At 39.8% G+C, this 19,156-nt stretch overlaps 2 protein-coding genes across 4 annotated transcripts in view; one reads left to right on the plus strand and one right to left on the minus strand.

Annotated features, from left to right (window-relative positions):
- LOC116724487 (NLR family CARD domain-containing protein 3-like) overlaps positions 1-19,156 on the minus strand; it is a 638,369-nt gene that overhangs the window by 423,427 nt on the left and 195,786 nt on the right. The gene's annotated exons all lie outside the window — the stretch shown is intronic.
- On the plus strand, positions 685-18,924 carry LOC116724538 (growth hormone receptor-like). Of its 3 annotated transcripts, none has more exons than XM_032570294.1 (9): positions 685-914; positions 4,510-4,588; positions 12,729-12,852; positions 13,651-13,829; positions 14,390-14,568; positions 14,953-15,097; positions 15,171-15,261; positions 15,353-15,422; positions 16,148-18,924. In XM_032570294.1, the coding sequence occupies exons 2-9, from the start codon at positions 4,516-4,518 to the stop codon at positions 16,814-16,816; spliced, it is 1,530 nt and encodes a 509-aa protein (XP_032426185.1). In that variant the 5' UTR covers positions 685-914; positions 4,510-4,515; the 3' UTR covers positions 16,817-18,924. The 3 variants fall into 3 exon arrangements, with proteins under 3 accessions (XP_032426185.1, XP_032426186.1, XP_032426187.1); XM_032570295.1 differs by having other exon boundaries at positions 685-888; XM_032570296.1 differs by lacking the exon at positions 685-914 and adding an exon at positions 2,773-3,209.

The following is a 19,156-nucleotide window of genomic DNA, read 5'->3' on the forward strand; positions in this document are numbered from 1 at the left end:
AATAAAATTATTTTCATTCATGGTGGTAATGAACTTCCATTCATAAAAAAAATAAAACTGAAGAAAATGAACTGAATATCTGATACTCCTAATAAAAGAAATACTATTTTAAAAAAATGAATTAAACTGTTTCACTTTTTTCCCTGATTTAAATTTTACATTTAATTTCAAAATGTTTCTTTGGTTTTTTTCCAAATGTACATAAACTCTCATGTGGCTTTTATTGCTAGATTGGGAAAAAAATTCACGGCAAAGAAATATGTGAAAAATTGGCGTAGCAGGGCGTTTGTAGACAGGGAGGGGAAAAGAGTAAATTTCTGCCTAACTCAGAAATTTTGAATTTGAGTTTGAAAATTCTAAAATTTGCTAGAATTATTTTTTTCTATAAGTTAAAAAAAATTTGACTTTTGAAATTTAGAGGCTTTTTCTGGAAAATTTCTGAGGTTAATCTCAAAATTTCATTTTTTTCCCTAGCAATTTCAAACTCATAAATTTTCTAGTAAAATTATTTTCCCCCAGAAAATGCATGAGAGCAGTCTCTAAATTTCTGAGTTTTTTGGCAGCAATTTACTCCTTTTTTGTTCCATCTAATGTTGTCCTTGGTCTGCGTTTCCCCTGCGGTGCCCAGACTCCACCAGCAGATGGCGCCACTCTGTATTTATCGCACCTGCGGCGCAGCAGATCGACACACAGCCTCTGTCACACAGCGGGAGGACAGCTGTCTCCGGTGAACCGCCTTCAGCTGCTGTCAGCGCATCGATTCGGGAGTTTGAGTCCGTGTTTGGTCGCCGTTGTGTCGGTTTGTGTATCGAGGAAACCCCCGGAGCTCCGGGACTGGCAGCGGAGCCGCGGAGCCGCGGCGGCGGGTGAACGGGGGTCTTCTCTGGGGTAAGACCTGCGGGCTGGTGCGCAAGGTAAGCACCAGGATCCTCCTCTGCGCTCCTTAAAAACAATCTTTAAGCGTCTTAAACGCGGTTTATGCTTGTTCTGCTGGAGCTTAATGCTGACTTATTTTCACATTTCCTAAAAATCAGGCTGAAATTGGATAAACAGGGAAAAGGTTGCACCTTAAATCTGTGTAAACAGACTGAAAGTGGGCAGATTTAACGGCTAAATGTACTGATTGGTTATTAGTTTCAGTTTTTGCCCCTCCACATTTCAACGGTTTATCTCCTGAATTTATATTTTTTCTAGAAAGTGACATTCTATCAAGAATCAGTAATTTTATTCTTAGTTATTTAGTTTAATATTTGCAACATATTATGTTATATGTGTGCTTTACCTGTTTAATTACAGGGCAAAATAAACGTTTAACAAACATGAATTAACTTAAAAACAAGAGATGGAAGCACAAACTCACATTTATTTCATTCTTTAAAAATCTCTAATCAAATATGACGATCAAAAATAAACATGCAGGTAAATGCATCCATCTGAATAATTGGAAAATCTGGAATATTTTTTTTAAATCTGACAACATTAAGGCATATCTATGTCTGGTTTAGATATAATTTCTATTACTTGACCTTATTTAACCAGAAAAAATAGCACAAAAGTAGCACAAAATTAAACATTTTACAGACTAATCTCTGGAAATCTTGCAAAAACATTTCCAAACATGTTTCTCGTGACTCCACGCTGTTAGCACTTGCAATAAAGTCTCCACTGAGATCATGTTGAAGTTTTTCCCCAGCTCAGTTTGCACGTTGTAGCTGAAAATAAAGCGTTTCTGTGAAAGAAGGCTATCAGACCCTGAACTCCTTACATGGACGAGGTTTGAGAGATAAGAGGGAACATGAATATGCCAGTGCTTTTGTCTGCACATTGATAAATAGGAGCTTTCAACTGGTTGACGTAATGAACAAACTGGAAATGAACCTCCAGGCACGTAGACGAGGTATGCAAATCTAAACAGTTACTGAGCTGTTTAATACTCAGAACAACAGAAAAACCCAAGAAACTGTAGACTAACACCAAAATGTTAGTCACCCAAAAAACGTCACGTTTTCCAAGAAAACTGACATTTTATTAAACAAATGAATAGATTAAGGTTAGAAATAATCATTTCAATCAAGGAGCGTGTGGCATGGCGATGCAAAACCATCACATTGTTTCACGTTTTCAAAGCTAGCAAAAATGCTAAAGCACTAAATGTAAAATTAGCATCTCTATTAGCAGATTAGTGGAAGTGTTTGCTGCCAACTGTCCTTAAAAAAGTTGATCTAATGTCAGATAACGAGAATTAAATGTGACTTATCGTGCTTCCTTGAACAGTTTAGGATATGTCTGTGGCCTATACAAAACATGTTCATTTCATTTTTTGCACAAAATCATTCTTGGATAATGAGATTTTAGCTCATTTAGGCCGTCTAGTCAGTTTAAATGTAAATAATCTGCTGATGGCCACGGTCATGAACTCAACCTTTACACTCACACATGAAAATGGCTGCAAACAGATGCACAACTAAACAACTGTACATCTTTGAAAAGCATTAGTAGAGCCTCCTGCACAGCCAGGAAGAATGCAGCTAGTGGTTTCTGGATGGCAAGTCAACAACAGAACACTTGTCTTTTCCAGCAGCCGTTGTACAGCGTATACAGCAGTAAAACCAGCTGAATAAATGAGCTGCAGTTCAGCTTGGGTTGCTAGGTAACGGGCTGGGATGTTACACTCAAGAGGTTTTTGAAACTGCTCCTTTTCAAGACACAAAAAAACATCAACTTACTGCAAAAAACAGTTTGTTTTTTTATCAGTAGAAACCCAAATTAAAGTACAACAATGTGCAAAATGTGAATTTTGCATCACAGGTCACTTTTAAATGGTTCTGTCTGGTTCTGACCGCGTTTGAAATGAAATCAATTTTAATTATTTCTCCCCTGGGGAAAAAAAACAGTTCAAATAGGTCAGTACAAGTGCAATATGACTGAAACATGCATGTTACTCATAAATGTAAAGCTTCGTTAATGTGATCATTAACGTGAATGTAAGGAAATTAATTCCTGACTTTGAGGTGAAATCAGAACCTCGGTTTGCTTTCCATGATGAAATCATTCAGAAATGTTCCAGAAAAACAAGAAAAGAAAAGAAAAAAAAAAACTCAGAAACGAGCGCTGGTGGATTTCACAACTTTTGGGGAGTGGAGTGACCCTGAACTGCTGTTTGGACTAGGCCGACCCAATCCCAGCCAGAACTCAGCTGCGTCTTCCTGGTAGGACAGATAAATGTTTCTTTCTAGGAATAAAGACGGCGAATAAACCTGTCTGTCTTTACTCAAAGACTAGATGATCTTATTTCTAAGAAAACAATTAGCACATTTAGCTGCCGGGCAGGCAGCCAATAGGGAGCGGCTCGGCGTTCCTGTCGCCTCTGGTTTGTGTTCCGTAGAGCGTGACCAAACATTAGAAATAAAAGTGAAACCTCTTCTGTTTAAAGCCGGCTATTAGCAACAAACAGTTTCATTACAATAGTTTTGACTGTAAACATGTAAGCTGCTAGAAAAATAAATATTTACACTGAGCCAGGGGTGTTCAAAGTGCGGCGCAGGGGCCAACTGTGTCCCCTAGACTGATTTTGTGCGGCCCCTAACTACACAGACTCTTTACTTTTAATTACAGCAAAACTGAAAACTCTTTCTAATGAACATTGGCATCAACATCACAAACTATTTGTCTTTTTTAATAAGCAAGTTTTTTACATTCTCACTAATTTCTTAGTAGATATGATCACATCTACACTCAAAAACAAACTTTTATGCTTTTAATTAATTTATAGAATTTTGCTAAACACAGCAAATGAGAACTGATTGATTCATCTTCCAGATGTGCAAACAAAATAAAAAATTAACTGGAAGCCTTTCTGTTAAAGAGGATAAAATGCAAAACTTTACTTTTTTATTTTGGCAAAATAATTTGCCAAAAAGACTTTAATGTCCAAGTGCAAAATTATGTCTAAATAATAATGACAATTAACAGAATATTTATGCACTCACTAGTTTTATATAAAACGTTTTTATTTGCGATTATTCTGCAGAAATCAGTTTTTATTTTGACATTAGAGGGAAAAATTTTTTTGTTAATTATGATTGAATCGTAAAAACAATAAAACGGTAAAACATCAGAAATGGTTGAATAGTTTTTACCTACTTCATATCGTCTCAAACTTTAGTCGCTGTCCCCCAGCATGATGCTCCCGCCTCCGTACCTGATAGTTCTTAGTGTTTTAATCTAACCTGAAGCCTATTGAAGGTTTCGCTTTTTAAGGAGGAAAATCCACCAAAATGCTAAACTCTGTTTCCATTGAGTTGTTCGTTGTGTTGGAGGCAGAATGTTGCAAATAAATCCTGAAATCCCCCAAACACATCGGTGATTGATTAAACGAGGCTCTTGGAGGAATTTTAATGTTATTTATGTGCAGAAAGCTCGGTGGGAGCGTGATGGTTCTTCACGGTTGGATCTCTGTGGGTTTTCTGGGTGGAACCAACTAACTTTGTGTTAATGTTTCCTCCGCAGCTCAACATGACGTCTGCGGCGCTCGCGCTGCTTCTCCTCTTCCTCCACGTCTTCGGCCTCCGGTCAGAGCCTGATGCAGGTACGGCGTCCGTGTTTCAGGTCCGAACGGTTTCCACTCGTCTGGAGACTCTGATTAGTTTCTGCCTCGGTGGGTTTTCAGGACAAATCGTCTCTTTAAGTCAGTAAAAACTGTGCAGCCTTGGAGCACAATGCGTGTTGCACAACATGCGCGGCCTCCGCAGAGAGAGCCAGCGGGTTTCTGGTGAAGTGGATTACCAGGAATTCTGAAGCGGGAAAACAATGGGAAGCTGTTCAGTGCGAAGGGCCCGGTTTGGGTCCAGCGGCAGCAGAAAGACTCTTCACACATGACTCACATTTCAGCTGAGGTCTGCAGTGAGTGTTTACAGCCGGGGTGGACATCTGGAGCCGGGTTTGGTTGCGTAACAGTGCAGCGCTCCCCTGCTGGGTTTGGTTTTTATGTTTTATGACTTTTTGTTGAAACTGAAATGACTTTTCTACGACAGCAAAACGAAATTTGTTGGTTGTAGTTTAAAAAAAAAGTCAGACATGTTTGATGAACGGCTGATTCAGACATGTTTCTGACCCAACTAAAATGTTCAGCATTCACACATTTTTCTGTGGAACATAATTCCAAATCAGTGGTGGGCACACTTCTGCTAATGCGCTAACAGCATAGCTAATCTTTTATATAAAGCATTTGCTAACTTTGAAAACATTTAGCATGCTTAGCTTCCCCTAAATTCAATTCTGAGGTGCTAATTGGCTATTTTGTAAACTTTCAGTTGAATAAAAGCTCACAAATGTTGAAGTTTTGGTTATTAACTGCTAAAATCTGCAAGTAGTTAGACGTTTACGTGTTTTGCTAACTTTGAAAACATTTAGCACACTTAGCATCCCCTAAATTACATCCAGAGATGCTAATTTACTTGGATATTTTGTAAATTTTTAGTTGAATAAAGTTTGGCATCTGTGTTGGCTAACCGTGTTATCCATTGTTTAGAATTTACAGAAAAAGCTAAGTGCGCTAAATGTTGTCAACGTTAACGCTAACACGCTTAAAGAATTTTCTTGGTTGTTTTCTAAATTTTCAGTTGAATAAAACTAAACATGTATGTTTGAGTTTTGGTTATCAACTCTTAGGAAATATTCAAGTAGTTAGATGATTAGCACGGCAGCGTTTTTGCTAACTTTAAAAACATTTAGCTCACTTAGCTTCCCTTAAATCATTTTTTCCAGATATATTCTGAAGCTCTCATTTACTTGGCTGTTTTGTGAACTTACAGTTTGACCCAGTTTGAACCGGAACGCCCGCCTGACGTTTTTCCATTGTATTTTCCGGGGTTGAGATTTAAGGGTTTAAACTCTTCCGGGTTTCATTGATGACGCTTTTGTTGGGCAACCTACAGCCCCCCATTTTTTTTTTTTTACCCCTCCAGGGGGTATTTTTGTGGGCTCTAGTGTCCCTTATATGATAGTGGGCTGACAGGAAATGGGGAAGGAGAGGGGGGAAGACATGCGGCAAATATCGTCGGGTCCGGGAGTCGAACCTGCGACGGCCGCGTCGAGGACTCAAGGCCTCCAAATACGGGTCGCGCTAACCTCTACGCCACAGCCCCCCATTTTGATTGACACAGCATTCGACCAATAATGTTATGGTCGAAAGATATTATTGGCTTTTCCTGAGCCAATAATATCCAGAGAGCGATTGAGCTCACTTTGACTTGCCTGTATTCTTTCTGGAATATTTCTGACTGGTCATCTAAATCTAAAGCCACCAATGTGTATCCAACACGTGTCACGTGACATCAGGCATTTTGGGATTTGTTTTGACATGAATCCACCAGTTGCATGCGAATCCACCAGCGTGCGTCTTTGTTGCGTCAAAGTCAGGCTCTGTGCTTCCTCATGCGTCCTCATGCGTCCTCATGCATCCTCATGCGTCCTCATGCGTAACGGTGTTTACAGGAGTTTTTCTCACCAAAGGAGAGACACGTTGTCAGAACGTGTCGGAACTGGATGTATTTCTTCAGCAGAACTTCCCAACTCACAGGAGTGGACGATTATGGCCGTAAGAACTGACCCGCTTTGGATCAGAGAATACCGAAAACTTTTAGTCGTCCGCTGCTGCCGTCAGAGTGAGGTGGGTAGAGCGTACCGTTGAGCGGGAATGGGGGGCCGAGGGAATGGTGGCGGGGGCGGTTTCGAAGAAGGAGAGAAGGTGGGGGGCAGACTGGGGTGGAGGGGGAGTCGAAAGAGAGATGCTTTCATGTTCACTCTAACTTGTTCTAGAACCGCAGCTGATTTAATTTGGGTTTGCCTTTTCAGCCGTTTTTGGTGATTTAGGGGTTTAAGGTTAAGGGGTTAATAAAATATATTTTGTGTATTTTTTAAATATATGTATTGGAAAAAAAAAGCTTTTTCGTTTTAATTTTTAGCTCTTTCCTGCCTTCCAAACCAAAAACATAAAAACAAACTAAAAGCTCAGATACATAAAAGCTACAAAATGAAATTAAAAACAGGAAAGAAATGAATAAAAATAGAAAAAGTGAGCAGCCTCCCTTTTTCCCAGCTGCAGAGTTCACTGCAGGACATTTTTAAGTAATGAGTCGTCTAAAATAGCTCCACTTTTCCAGCCATGTCGAAGCCCTCAGAGGTTCTGCTTCTACGAATCAACCGGACCGAGTTTCCCCAGCCAGGCGGTTTGATTCAGACTTTGTTTGGACTGGTGGGCTCGCCTGGTCCTGCTGTTTTTGTTTCCACAGTCCCGTTTTGTTGTCCCCTCATGGCTTCCTGCCCGACACTTTCACCTCATTATAACTGCAACAAAACGGGTTCGATTTAACTCTGTTTGGGGAAAATCATCAGCAGGATTGATTTGAAATGGAGGGAAAAGTGGCAGAGGAGTCCAGGCTGCGAGGAAAAACAGAAGGATTTCCGGTTATTTATGAGGCTCGTTCTGCTGAGTCGATCCGGTGCAGGAAGCAGATTCTTCGGCTCATCAGGTCCAGGTTTTCTCCCTGGAGAGCCACACGGGGTTGCCAGATCGGACTGACAGTGTCCAGACCAAACCCAACAGAAAACCTTACAATCTCAACCTTTAAGGAAGGAAACTCACACCAACAGCACTGGGTTTATATTTACGTTGGAGTATTGGAGCCATTGAGAATAATAAATAAATAGTAAAATTACACGAATAAGGTCATAAAATTACCAAAATAAGACGAGAATTAAATCATCTCATCTTATTTTGGTAATTTTATGACTTTATTGTCGTATTATTTTGAGTTTATTCTTGTATTATTTAAACTTTATATTTGTGTGGCTTTATTCCAATAATAATACAATTTTATTCTTTTAATTTTATGCCTTTAATCTTGCATTATTTGCACTCAACTTTTTTTCTTATGATTCTATTTTTTGTTATTTTCTTTGAGTGACTCTAATACTTGGATATAAAGAATATAATTTATGCTTTAGGTCATCGACTGCATTTATAAACTTGTGACAATTTAAAACAGGGGGCCCGAAGTTGGTCCTGGAGGGCCGGCATCCTGCATGGTTTAGTTCTCTCCCTGGTTGTACCAACAACCTTTTCAGCATGTCAATGTTCTTCTTAGGCCTCTAATGAGCCATCATTTGAGCGTTAAACCAGGGAGAGAACTAAAACATGCAGCCCTCAAGGACCCACTTTGGGCTCCACTGATTTAAAACATTGTTGGTATTCAGAACCAGATCCAATTTTGACAGCAAACAACTTCAGACTTGGGTAGAGACCCGTCCAACCTGGCAACCCTGCTGGAGCACACTGACTGACGGCTGAACGTTTGCTTTGAATAACCTCTTGGCCCGATAGGAAGCATAATGGCGGCTTCCCACGGGCCTTAATGGGTCCAAAGGTCCTGCTAATTAACACGGAGCGGCCAGTACGCCGCGTCCCGCCTGATAATTAATGAATGACTTTGTCCGCCCAGAGAATGTTTCCTGCGCCTCAGTGGACAGGAAGCTCATCTGGATTTATGGAAATGCATGCAGGATGTTGTGCTGCGCCCTGAAATAGATTGCTGGCAGCTTTGGGGGGATAAATCAAGGCGTAAACATGTTTACTGTAGATCTGGTGACGGCTCCGCTATCAGCTTTCTGTGTGTGTGATGGGAACACGGCGTGAGGTGACGTTCGCATCCGGGAGGTAATCCAGGTGTTCTGTCAGATAGCCATACGTTGTCAGATAGCCATACGCTTAGCTCAGACATGTATACCTTGTCATTACCATATGATTTTATTTAATCAGCAACATAGAATCATGACGTAGATCATCATACACTTTGTTATTAACAGTTATATGGCATCCTGACTTAGCGGTTAAGTAGGTTAATGAGTTTTACACGGGCCTGTGTTGTAATTGACTGCAGCTGCAGCCAGACCTGCTTTAAATACACTTTGAAACCATGACAACGCATGTATATTTATCTAGTTATCATATTATGTCATATTATAAACAATTTAATGACTTATTTTCGTCATAACTTGTTGCGTATGCTGAACTGACAACTCCACTGACGGTCGGACTTCTTAATGCGCATGCGCGGGCATGCGTACTGACTGCATGTGTGCTATCCTGACAGCGTATGGCTATCTGACAGAACACCGGCGTAAGGAGTAGGGGACGTGCCGCTCCGTGGTGTTTATCTTCAGCGGGGTGAACTGTGCCTGACAGCCGCTGAGCAAACACAGACACGCTCAAGTTGACGTTACTGAAAGGCGGGGGGAGAGTCGGGGTGTCCGCGGCGCACCTCCTGAAATGTCCGACCACTTCTTTAGATGTCTCACTTCATTAAAAAAAAAAAAAGTAACACTCCTTAAATTAAGACCATTTTTAAAATTCTGTTTCGAAAAGACTATTTAATATATATTATATGGGGGTTTTTTTCTCGCGGGGATTTTCTGTCAGGCGAAAGTTTCAGTCGCACCCGGCACATCTTTACGTTCTGTGACTCCAGACGGTTGAGGCTACCGCTAGCTTGTTGCTAATATATAAAACGCTATTAATGAAGAAATGATAGTAAGTTGGCCTTTAATGTGTTAATTCATTTTCTTAAATTATGTTTCGACAATAATATTTATAATCGTATATATTCTATGTTTGCTTTTTTTCGCGGGGATTTTCTGTCAGGCTAAAGTTTCAGTTGCACTCAAATGTGACTCCGGCCGTTTGAGGCTACCTCTAGCTAGTTGCTAATATACTAAAAAAAAAGTCTTAATGAAAAAAAGTAAGTTGGCCTTTAAAATGTTTATCCAATTTCTGAAATTCTGTCTTTACAGGACTATTTAATGTCGTATAATCTATGTTTGTTTTTTTTCTCGCGGGGATTTTCTGTCAGCCAAACGTTTGAGTCTCACTGGTCTTCATTCTGTTGATTGGAGACGGTTCAGGCTACCGCTAACTAGCTGGTAACATACCCCTGAATAACAGAAAGATTGAGCTCAATCTCAAGTTTGCTAGACTTTGATATTTCAGAGTTTCAGAAGTAAAAAATTTTCGACTTTTGGTAATTTTCTTAATCCATCCATCTGTTTCTCCATCCAACAAGTCATCCCAAAAACTAGCTAAGTAGAGGAGCCTCGGGTTGTGTTTGCTGAAAAGAAAACCCATCCTCCAAATTTTTAACTTAAGGAGCTAAAAAAATTTCTTTTTTTTATTAATGTTTTTTTGGTAGACATTTCATCTGTTTTTTTTTTCTATCTGCAGTAATAACCCATCATATCTGATACTAGCACTAACTAGCTGCTAACATTCTAGCTAGCTAGCTTGGGTAAATTTATAACCAGTTTGCTGGACACCATTCATGCATTTCTGTGGAGATAAAGTTCTTATATTTCATTCATTGTGGTTGTAAAGGTGTTAAATTTCAGCTGGTGGAACCTGCAGTAGCAGGTTAGTGGGTCGGCCGGTCGAACCCTCATGTTCTCTCCTCCCCCACTGAGTTTTCTGACCACATAGCTGGGTGTCACATTTTTCTCCTAATCCTGACGAAGCTCGGCCCTGAACAGGAGGAGGAGCCGGTTATCTGGTAAACAGGTTATTTTTAACCCCTTACTCCTGTTCTCTGAAGTGGGCCAAAAGTACAGCATACATCACCTTCATCATCGTCATCATTGTCACAGGCGCTCAGCCAGTCTGGACTTGTGAGCTGTTGAGCTGCTGATGGCCTGCAGGTGGTTTTCTCTGTTTTCACAACCAGAGTGAGGAATGCTGCCGTTGTTCCTCTGCTTTAAGCGGGGGGCGTCCAGCTTTACGTTGGCTACGTTACGTTACGTTACGTTGGCTAAAATCATCCAGTCAAAAGAGGAAATAAGAAAACTAGTAAATTCTTGATTTTCTTACCTTCTCAGCAAAACATGAAACATTAAAATGAAACAAAGCAAAGAATGACCTTAAAGCTGCAGTGTGTAACTTTTATGAAAATATTTTGTACATATTTGTTGAAACTGTCACTATGTTGTGACAGTTTAATCTGTAAAAATGTAACTCCTCTGTTTTCTCCCAGTGTTAACTAGAATCAACCAATCAGAGCCAGGAGGCGGGACTTAGCGTTGCCAATCATCCTCTTTTCTCTCTGCTGTGCTGCACTTAGCTTGTTATAAGTTAGCATAGCCACTGATGATGGGAAGTAAACTGTTTTTCTGTAATTGTTTCTCCACCAGCAGCACATTTAGCAGCGAGTACATTAGGTTGATCGACAGCACTTGGGAGTAATGAAGCCAAAACTGTACAAAATAATATATAAATGTAACAATTTTCTCCATCTATAATAACTTTGAATAATTTTGAATTTAAGATGAAAAAAAAATTATTTTTTGACTGAATTATTTTGTTCGGCTCCTTCAACCATCAGTTAAATAACTTTTATGCAAACAAAGCTCTTTGCTCGTTATTCTAAAATTGTTTTAGCTCGGATCCTGAAGCTGCAAAGACACAAAACTACTGAATTTTTCAGGATTATATGGAACAAACTGCATTTAGTAAAGATGAATGTTTTACTTTGGCAGTACAGACAGCAGGAAGTGGCGATTTCTGCGTTTTCTGCCAGATGTGGTGTTTACTGGGCCGGCAGCCTGTAGCAGCTCCACAGAGAGCTGCTCCAGGCACACATGCTCTCAATTTGTGCAGGCAATAAAACCCGAGCCGCATGCCTGTTTCTGTGTGAGCGCGTTTCTCGGTACGGTGAGAACAAACAGATTATTCCACGACAGCTGAGGAGCGAACTCCTCCTGCAGTGAGTCTGAAGTGGACTTCCAGGAAAACGCTGGCGGCCAAAGGGAGGCGCTCAGCGCTCACCGCCATTTTATCTATTATCTCTTTCACTCAGTCATAAATATCAGGAGTTCAAGTAAAAACTAAAAGAAAAAAGAAGCAGAAAGAAGTATGAGCTTATAGAAATATTTCAAACACACAAGTACAGAACAAAACATCAGCTTGTTCAATGATTTTCAACATTTTTTTTAATCCAGAAAGAGATTTAAATTCAGAACTCTGAATTTTTTCACAGAATTCTGAATTTTTCTTGGGTTTTCAAATTTTCCTGAGAATTCGGACTTCAGTCTCAGAATTTAGAAATTTCTCGAAATTTAGATTTTTTTTTCAGTATTCAGATTTTTTTTTCACAAAATTTCTCAGAATTCTGAGTTTTTCCTCCTCATATTTCTTAATGATTTCTCTGAATTTTAACATCTTTCCTCAGAATTCAGATTTTTTTCTCATAATCCTGACTTTATCAAATTATTTCTAAGAACTGAGATTTTTTCTCTGAATTCTGAATTGAAGTCAGAATTGTTTTTATTTTCCAGCTGCCCTATTCCTCTTCTGTAGTATTTTCTTTATCTTTCCAAATCTGTTTTGAATATTGTTTGGTTGTGTTTGTGCTCTGTGCACATTTTAAAATATTTTACTCAGGTTCAATAAGTTTAACTGATCAACTGTTGGGTTTGTGTGATTTCTGTATCCACTTCACTTATGACTCTTTGCTCTCTTTTGTAATAAAAAAAGAATCTATTGATGTTTACAACTTTTAGCCCACACTTCCACACAAAATGTCAGATATGAAACAATCAGTCAGTTATGAAAAATATCCGAGGCCTTTTTGTTTCGCAGCTATTGTTTTTAATAAAATGTGTAAATAATATTTTCTTTTCCTCTCCAGTTCGGCCGCACTTCACCGACTGCGTCTCGCGCAACATGGAGACTTTCGTCTGCAGATGGAGCGCCGGCTCCTTCCAGAACCTATCAGAACCAAAAGATTTACGCCTGTTCTACTTCAACAGAGTGTAAGGAAAACATTGTCTTCACTAATCCATAAACCTGCATTTTCCTCCACTTTAAAGATGCAGGAAGGCTTTTTAAAAACATGACAACCTGCTTCAGGTTTAGAAACATGACCTCAGGGTGGACTGTGAAAAATTGGAAGCAGAGTTATCTCTTTCGAACAGGCAAAGTCCACCAGCGGGTCAAAGTGATGCTGCTTTAAATCAGCCAAATAAACGCAAGTTAATGTTTAGCTTATGATTATTTATTTCAACTGGAATAATCATAAAGTGACTTCAACTGGAGCCAGAAGATCAAATATAGACATGAATCCAGTAGTGGGGATGCTAATGTGCTAATAGCAGAACTAATTGTTAGCACTTTAGCTAACTTTAAAAACGTTTAGCGCTAAATGCGCTAAACGTTTTTTTCATATAAATTCTAAAGCGCTAATTTACTTGGTTGTTTATTCAGTTGAATAAAGTTCGATATTTCTGCTGAAGTTTTGGTCTTTCATGCTCTTATTTTGAAATTAAATGGAGACCTGAAAATCTAGAAGACTTTTTATTACAGAAGAAGTAATATTAGCACTTTATGATTAGCTTCCGCCGTATGTAATGTCAGTATAGTGTTCAGTATTAGCTTCCAACAGTATATCAGTGTGCAGTGTGTATGTCATATGCATGATTGACAACGACTGAGCAGTTATGATTTTATAAAGAAAAACTCAACAATTCTTATGAAATGTCTGTTTTCTGGTGATTAAGCTAGCAATGCTGAATTAAACTTGCTTCAATGTAGTCGACTGTGTTCCCTTTCAGGCTTCCCGGCGCCTCAGAGAAAAACTGGAACGAATGTCCCCACTACAGCGCGGAGAGACCAGACGAGTGCTTCTTCAACGAGAACCACACCACGGTCTGGACGTCCTACACGGTGCAGCTGCGGTCCAGGGACCGGGCCGTCCTGTACGATGAGATCTCCTTCTCCCTGGAAGACCTGGGTGAGTTCAGAGTAGGAAGGTCCAGATTGGTTTCTGGATTCCACTGGAGAGAAACCTTCCTCCTGTCAGCGGGACAGAAAACAGATTCTTCTGCAGAAGACATGACGTCCAACTGGTTTTAATTATGAAAAGTGTTTGGGTTTGTTCCAGTTCTCCAGAGAACTGTTCCAGTTCATTCAGGCGCTGACGAAAGGAAACATGATGGTCACATCCTTTAGGGACGGATGCAGACTGCACTGGCCCATTCCTTCAATTATTCATTCATCCATTCATTTGAACTAAAGAACTTTTAAAGAAGATGACCGTTTTCACTCTTTATGTAAATGTTATTTATTTTTTGATAAGATCTTTGAAAATTTCTCAATTATTTTTTCTGTTCTTTAATAAAGTGGAAAACCTGAAATATCTTCATATCTGAAATCCACAAAAACTCAACTTATGATTGACAGCGCAGCGCTAGGATAGCAAACTGAACTAGACTGTATTGATTAATTAGGATCAATCAGAGAAAATGTGTTTGAATGTTCTGCCTGGTTTGATCCTGTGTTTCTGCTCTGCAGTGCAACCGGACCCTCCGTTCGGCCTCAACTGGACCCTGATGAACGTCAGCCTGACCGGATCGCACTTCGACGCCATGCTGAGCTGGAGGCCTCCGGCGACGGCCGACGTGGAGACGGGATGGATAGCGCTGCAGTACGACGCCCAGTACCGCCAGGCCGGCGCCGAGCGCTGGGAACAGGTGGGTGGCCGTGCCGGTTCGTTAGGGTGCAGAGGCTCGTTACCAACAATCAGTCAGACCTATCTGTCTCAAAGTTAAGCCACCAGCTGATAATTCAAACAAGAACTTTTCAGCATCCTGTTAATAAAAATAAGAAACAACAAATGAATAAGAAGTTATTCATTCATAAACAGAGAAAACTAAAGATTTAGTTTCAATCATTTTCTCATTGTTCCTCAGGTGACAGAAGGCTGACTTTGTAACTGTCTCTATGTGACTCTGAAGGCTCAGATTTCAGCCTGATCTCCAGTTTCTAGGCGTAGTAACTGAAGCTGAGCTGGCTCTAGATCGTTCCTCTTTATTTCCAGATAATAACTTGAGTTTTTAACCCTTTGTGCTCCTCAGGCCGGCCTGGTGAAAACAACGCACCGCTCCCTGTTCGGCCTTCAAACCAACGTCAATTATGAGGTCAGAGTTCGCTGCAAAATGCTGGCAGGGAAGGACTATGGAGACTTCAGCGACTCTGTGTTCATCCACATCCCATCTAGAGGTCAACATTGACAAAGCTGTGCTAAAACATTTTGCTTTTTCAATTCATTCATTTGACTTTTTTTGTCCTTCAGTTTCCAGATTCCCAGTTATGGCTTTGCTCATCTTTGGAACGTTGTTTTTAGTGGCCGTCCTGCTGCTGGTCATCATTTCACAGCAGGAAAAGTTAGTAGCTGATTGTCAGAATTAGAATATTTGAGTCTGAACCAAGAGAATGAAGAAGAAATGATTTCTGCTGTTTTCTTTTCTGCTCCAGGTTGATGTTTATCCTCCTGCCTCCTGTTCCTGGACCGAAAATAAGAGGAATCGACCCGAATCTACTGAAGGCAAGTTTCCACAAGAAGGATTTTAAAAGACATCAAAAAATATATGTAGTTTTATTATTTTTTGGGGAATTAAATGCATTTATTTTTTCCTACAGTTGGGTTTTTTCTGGCTAAAATTATACACTATAAATAAAACAAAATCTTACGAAGTATTTTTGGTTTAGTTTCTAGTGCAAAAATCTTAGTCAGTTGAAATAAGACAAAACTAACAGACAACTGAACAGCAAGATATAAGAGCTTGTTTAAAGTAAATACTTAATATTAAACTTATAACAAGATATTTGACCATGTTATAATAACAAGAAAAAAATCTTATCTAAGAAGGATTTTGTATAAAAACAGAAAATGTATGAACATATTTTGTACAACCCATTGTTGGGTTGCCAGGTAACGGGCAGAACTCTGCTGGGGTTGCTAGGTGATGGGCGGAACTCTGCTGGGGTTGCTAGGTGACGGACAGTGCCTGCAGATTTTGACGTTACATTCTGGAAGTTTTTGAAACGGCTCATTTCCCAGAACCTAAAAACAAAGACTTGTTGCCAAAAAACATTTCGGTGTTTATTTTAAGCATTTGGATTGTTTTTAGAAGCCAGCTAGACCCAAATGGAATCACAAAAACATTTAAAATGTGAATTTTTACTTTCTGTTTAAGGTCAAAATTGAAATATAAACGTCTATTTGGGTTTTGTGGGAAGTCATGGGTGTCTGAACCGTGTTTGTTCCAGAAAGGGAAACTCCGAGAGCTCACATCCATCCTCACCGGCCCGCCCGACCTCCGGCCGGAGCTCTACAACGACCCCTGGGTGGAGTTCATCGAACTGGACATCGAGGAGTCCAACGACAAGCTGCTGGACGTGGACACGGGCTGCCTCATGGACCGCTCCCCGTCGTCTCCACACTCCACCGTCTTCAGGGACGACGACTCGGGCCGCTCCAGCTGCTGCGAGCCGGATCTGCTGAGCGAGGCCTGCGCGTTGCCCGTCCATCAGGAGGCGACCGCCGTGGAGCAAAGCTCGGCGTTTGTACCTGCGGAGGGCAGGGAGGCGGCGGCGTACACGCAGGTCGGCGAGGTCGGGTTGTCTGGGAGCGTTCTGCTGGAGAAAACCACCATTAAAGAGACAAACATGGAGGAGGAGAAGGGTAAGAAACAAGATGGCGTCTTGGTGAACGCAGATCAGAGAGACAGCAGCTCTGAGACGAAGCGGTTAGCAGAGCTTCCTGAGTGCGTGGCCCAGCTGCCCGCTGCTCCTGTCTACACCGTGGTGGAAGGCGTGGACATCCAGAACAGCCTCCTACTGACACCGACGCCGGCCCCCAACCTGACCGGCCCCAAAATACCAGCTACGCCCGACGGCTACCTGACCCCTGACCTGCTGGGAAGCGTCACACCGTAAATCAGCCGGGGATCGAATCACCCAGAACTTGTTAATCTAAAGGGAGGTCAGTTCCTGGAGGTGACCCTGGCTCGGTTTCAGCTAGCTTAAAATAGCTAGGGGGGCAGCAGGAGCCGGAGGCGTTCAGAGAAACCTGGACCCAGTGACACTGTTCCACCTTAAACCAGCACAGCTAACAAAAAGATGCTACAGGGAAGATCTGGATCTGCAGATGGGAAATCAAAGGGAACAAATACCAGTGGTGGGCACTGCCACTGGTGTTTGTAGCAAGCTACCTTGTTAGCTTGCTAACAAGGTAGTTAGAAAGGTATGATTAGCTCTAAAGCGCTAATCATAAACATTAGTTCTGCTAATGCTAAAGCGCTATCCCATTTATCAGAAGCTAACAGTAAATTTTGTTTTTTAGAGTAACAGTAAACTGCTGCACCAGTTAGCTTTTTTAGCAGAAGCTAATGATAGAGGGCTAAGACGTTAATTTCAATTCAAATTTGAAGTGTTTACCCCTTTCAAAATAAGAGCATGAATATAAACGTCTAACTAGTTCAAGAGGTCAAGCAGTTAGACGTTTGGGTTTTAAAACAGCCACATTACCTCTTTAAACTTTATTGGGGAAAATGTATTTAGTGGAAGCTTAGTGCGCTAAATGTTTTCAAATTTAGCAAAAATGCTAAACTGCTGACTGAAAAAATTAGCTATGCTTTTAGCGGGTTAGCAGTTTAGCGTTAGTGTGCCCACCACAGACAGATGGCAACATTTTAGCCTCATAAATAAATGAATTAGAACAAATGAAATGAGGTTTTAACGTTGAGGTTCGTCTGTTCTGGTGGAAGAAAGTTAGCACACCCTCTCAGAAATATCCATCGCTGTGTAGCTTACTTGTTTTAAAAAGCAGGTTTGGAATCTCATAAATAATCTAGATCGTGAAGGAATGGAGTCAAAAAAGATCAATATTGTAACAAGTTCTGAAAATCCAGGTGCTCTGTAATTATAGAGGAATAACTCGACTCATGTCTTAATTTTGTCTTTTTTCAGTATTAATCACCCAGAACTTGTTAATCTAGTTGATCTAATTTTCACTAATTCAACTGTTTTTTTAACAGAATTTGTGAAAATGATAAACGAAAGGGTCATGCATTTACTTTTTTATGTATTTAATATTTCTATCATGTTTCACTGTCACATACTTTGGTAATATTGATGCTGTCCCATAAATGAAGCCAGAAAATCTGTTTTCTGGACTACAGCATCAGCTGGACTGTAAATTATCATTTTACTTTAATTCAATTTTTTCTTTTCATTTAAAACTGTGAAATATTTTTAAAGTTTTTAATTTTTTGTGTATTTTTTGCCTTTATATCTGAGTATTTTGTATTTTATAAATGATTTCAGAGTTGTAAACCAAATGTTTACATCTTTTATTAAAGCACACTTGTATTTTCTTCTTCACTGTCTGACATTAACTGAACTTCCTGTTCTTTCAGGTGTCAAACTTGAGGCTCGGGGGCCAAATCCGGCCCGTCAGAAGTTTTAATGTGGCCCTTTTATGTTAAAGTGTCCTTAAATATTATTTTATCAATCAAATCAGCAAGTTTATCTGTATTCTGCCAAACTAGGTCAAGGTGAAAATATATTTCATATTATTTAACTTTAAGAAGTTCTCATTGAGTGAAAAGATACTTAATATTTTAACAATTTAATTGCTAGTTTTGTTAGCACATTCTGTCACAACTGGCCCTTTAAAAATATAAGGTTAGTTTCATTTAATGTCAGAAATAGAAGGTTGTATTTCTTTTAACAATAAATGACGATTCAGCTACATTTGTTAAATCTGTTTAGTTTTCTGTAAGAAGTTACCTTCAGCTGAATGATGAGCATTTACTGGAAAACTGGAGGTTTAATTGTAATTTTCCTTGCATGCTGTTTTTTTTTTCCTGAAGTGAAAGCTTGGACAATCGTTGGAAAACTTTCCAGACATTCGTGGATCCGTCTCTTTGTCAGCATTTGGAAAGGGAAATAAGATTTTCTTCCAATAATATGGGTCATAATAAATGTAAAAACCATATGCAATTTTATAAAGTTACATATTAAACAACTTTTCAACAACTTTAGTTGCTGTCTTGTTTTAATCTGATACTTCTCTTTAAAATCTCCTTGAAATTGGTTGGCTGTTTTCTGCAAGGTGGCCATTTTGGATTTTGAGGTCAGGGTTAAAATTCCCACATCAAAGGGAAATGTTATTAATTTTTAAAATTAAGATTCAATATAAACAATTTAAATACAGTTTTATAATTTCATTGTATTATTTGTATGAATTTTAGTGGTAATAATGTTAGCTAATGA

The sequence above is a fragment of the Xiphophorus hellerii genome, chromosome 8 (genome assembly GCF_003331165.1).
Source record: "Xiphophorus hellerii strain 12219 chromosome 8, Xiphophorus_hellerii-4.1, whole genome shotgun sequence".
Lineage (NCBI taxonomy): Eukaryota > Metazoa > Chordata > Actinopteri > Cyprinodontiformes > Poeciliidae > Xiphophorus > Xiphophorus hellerii.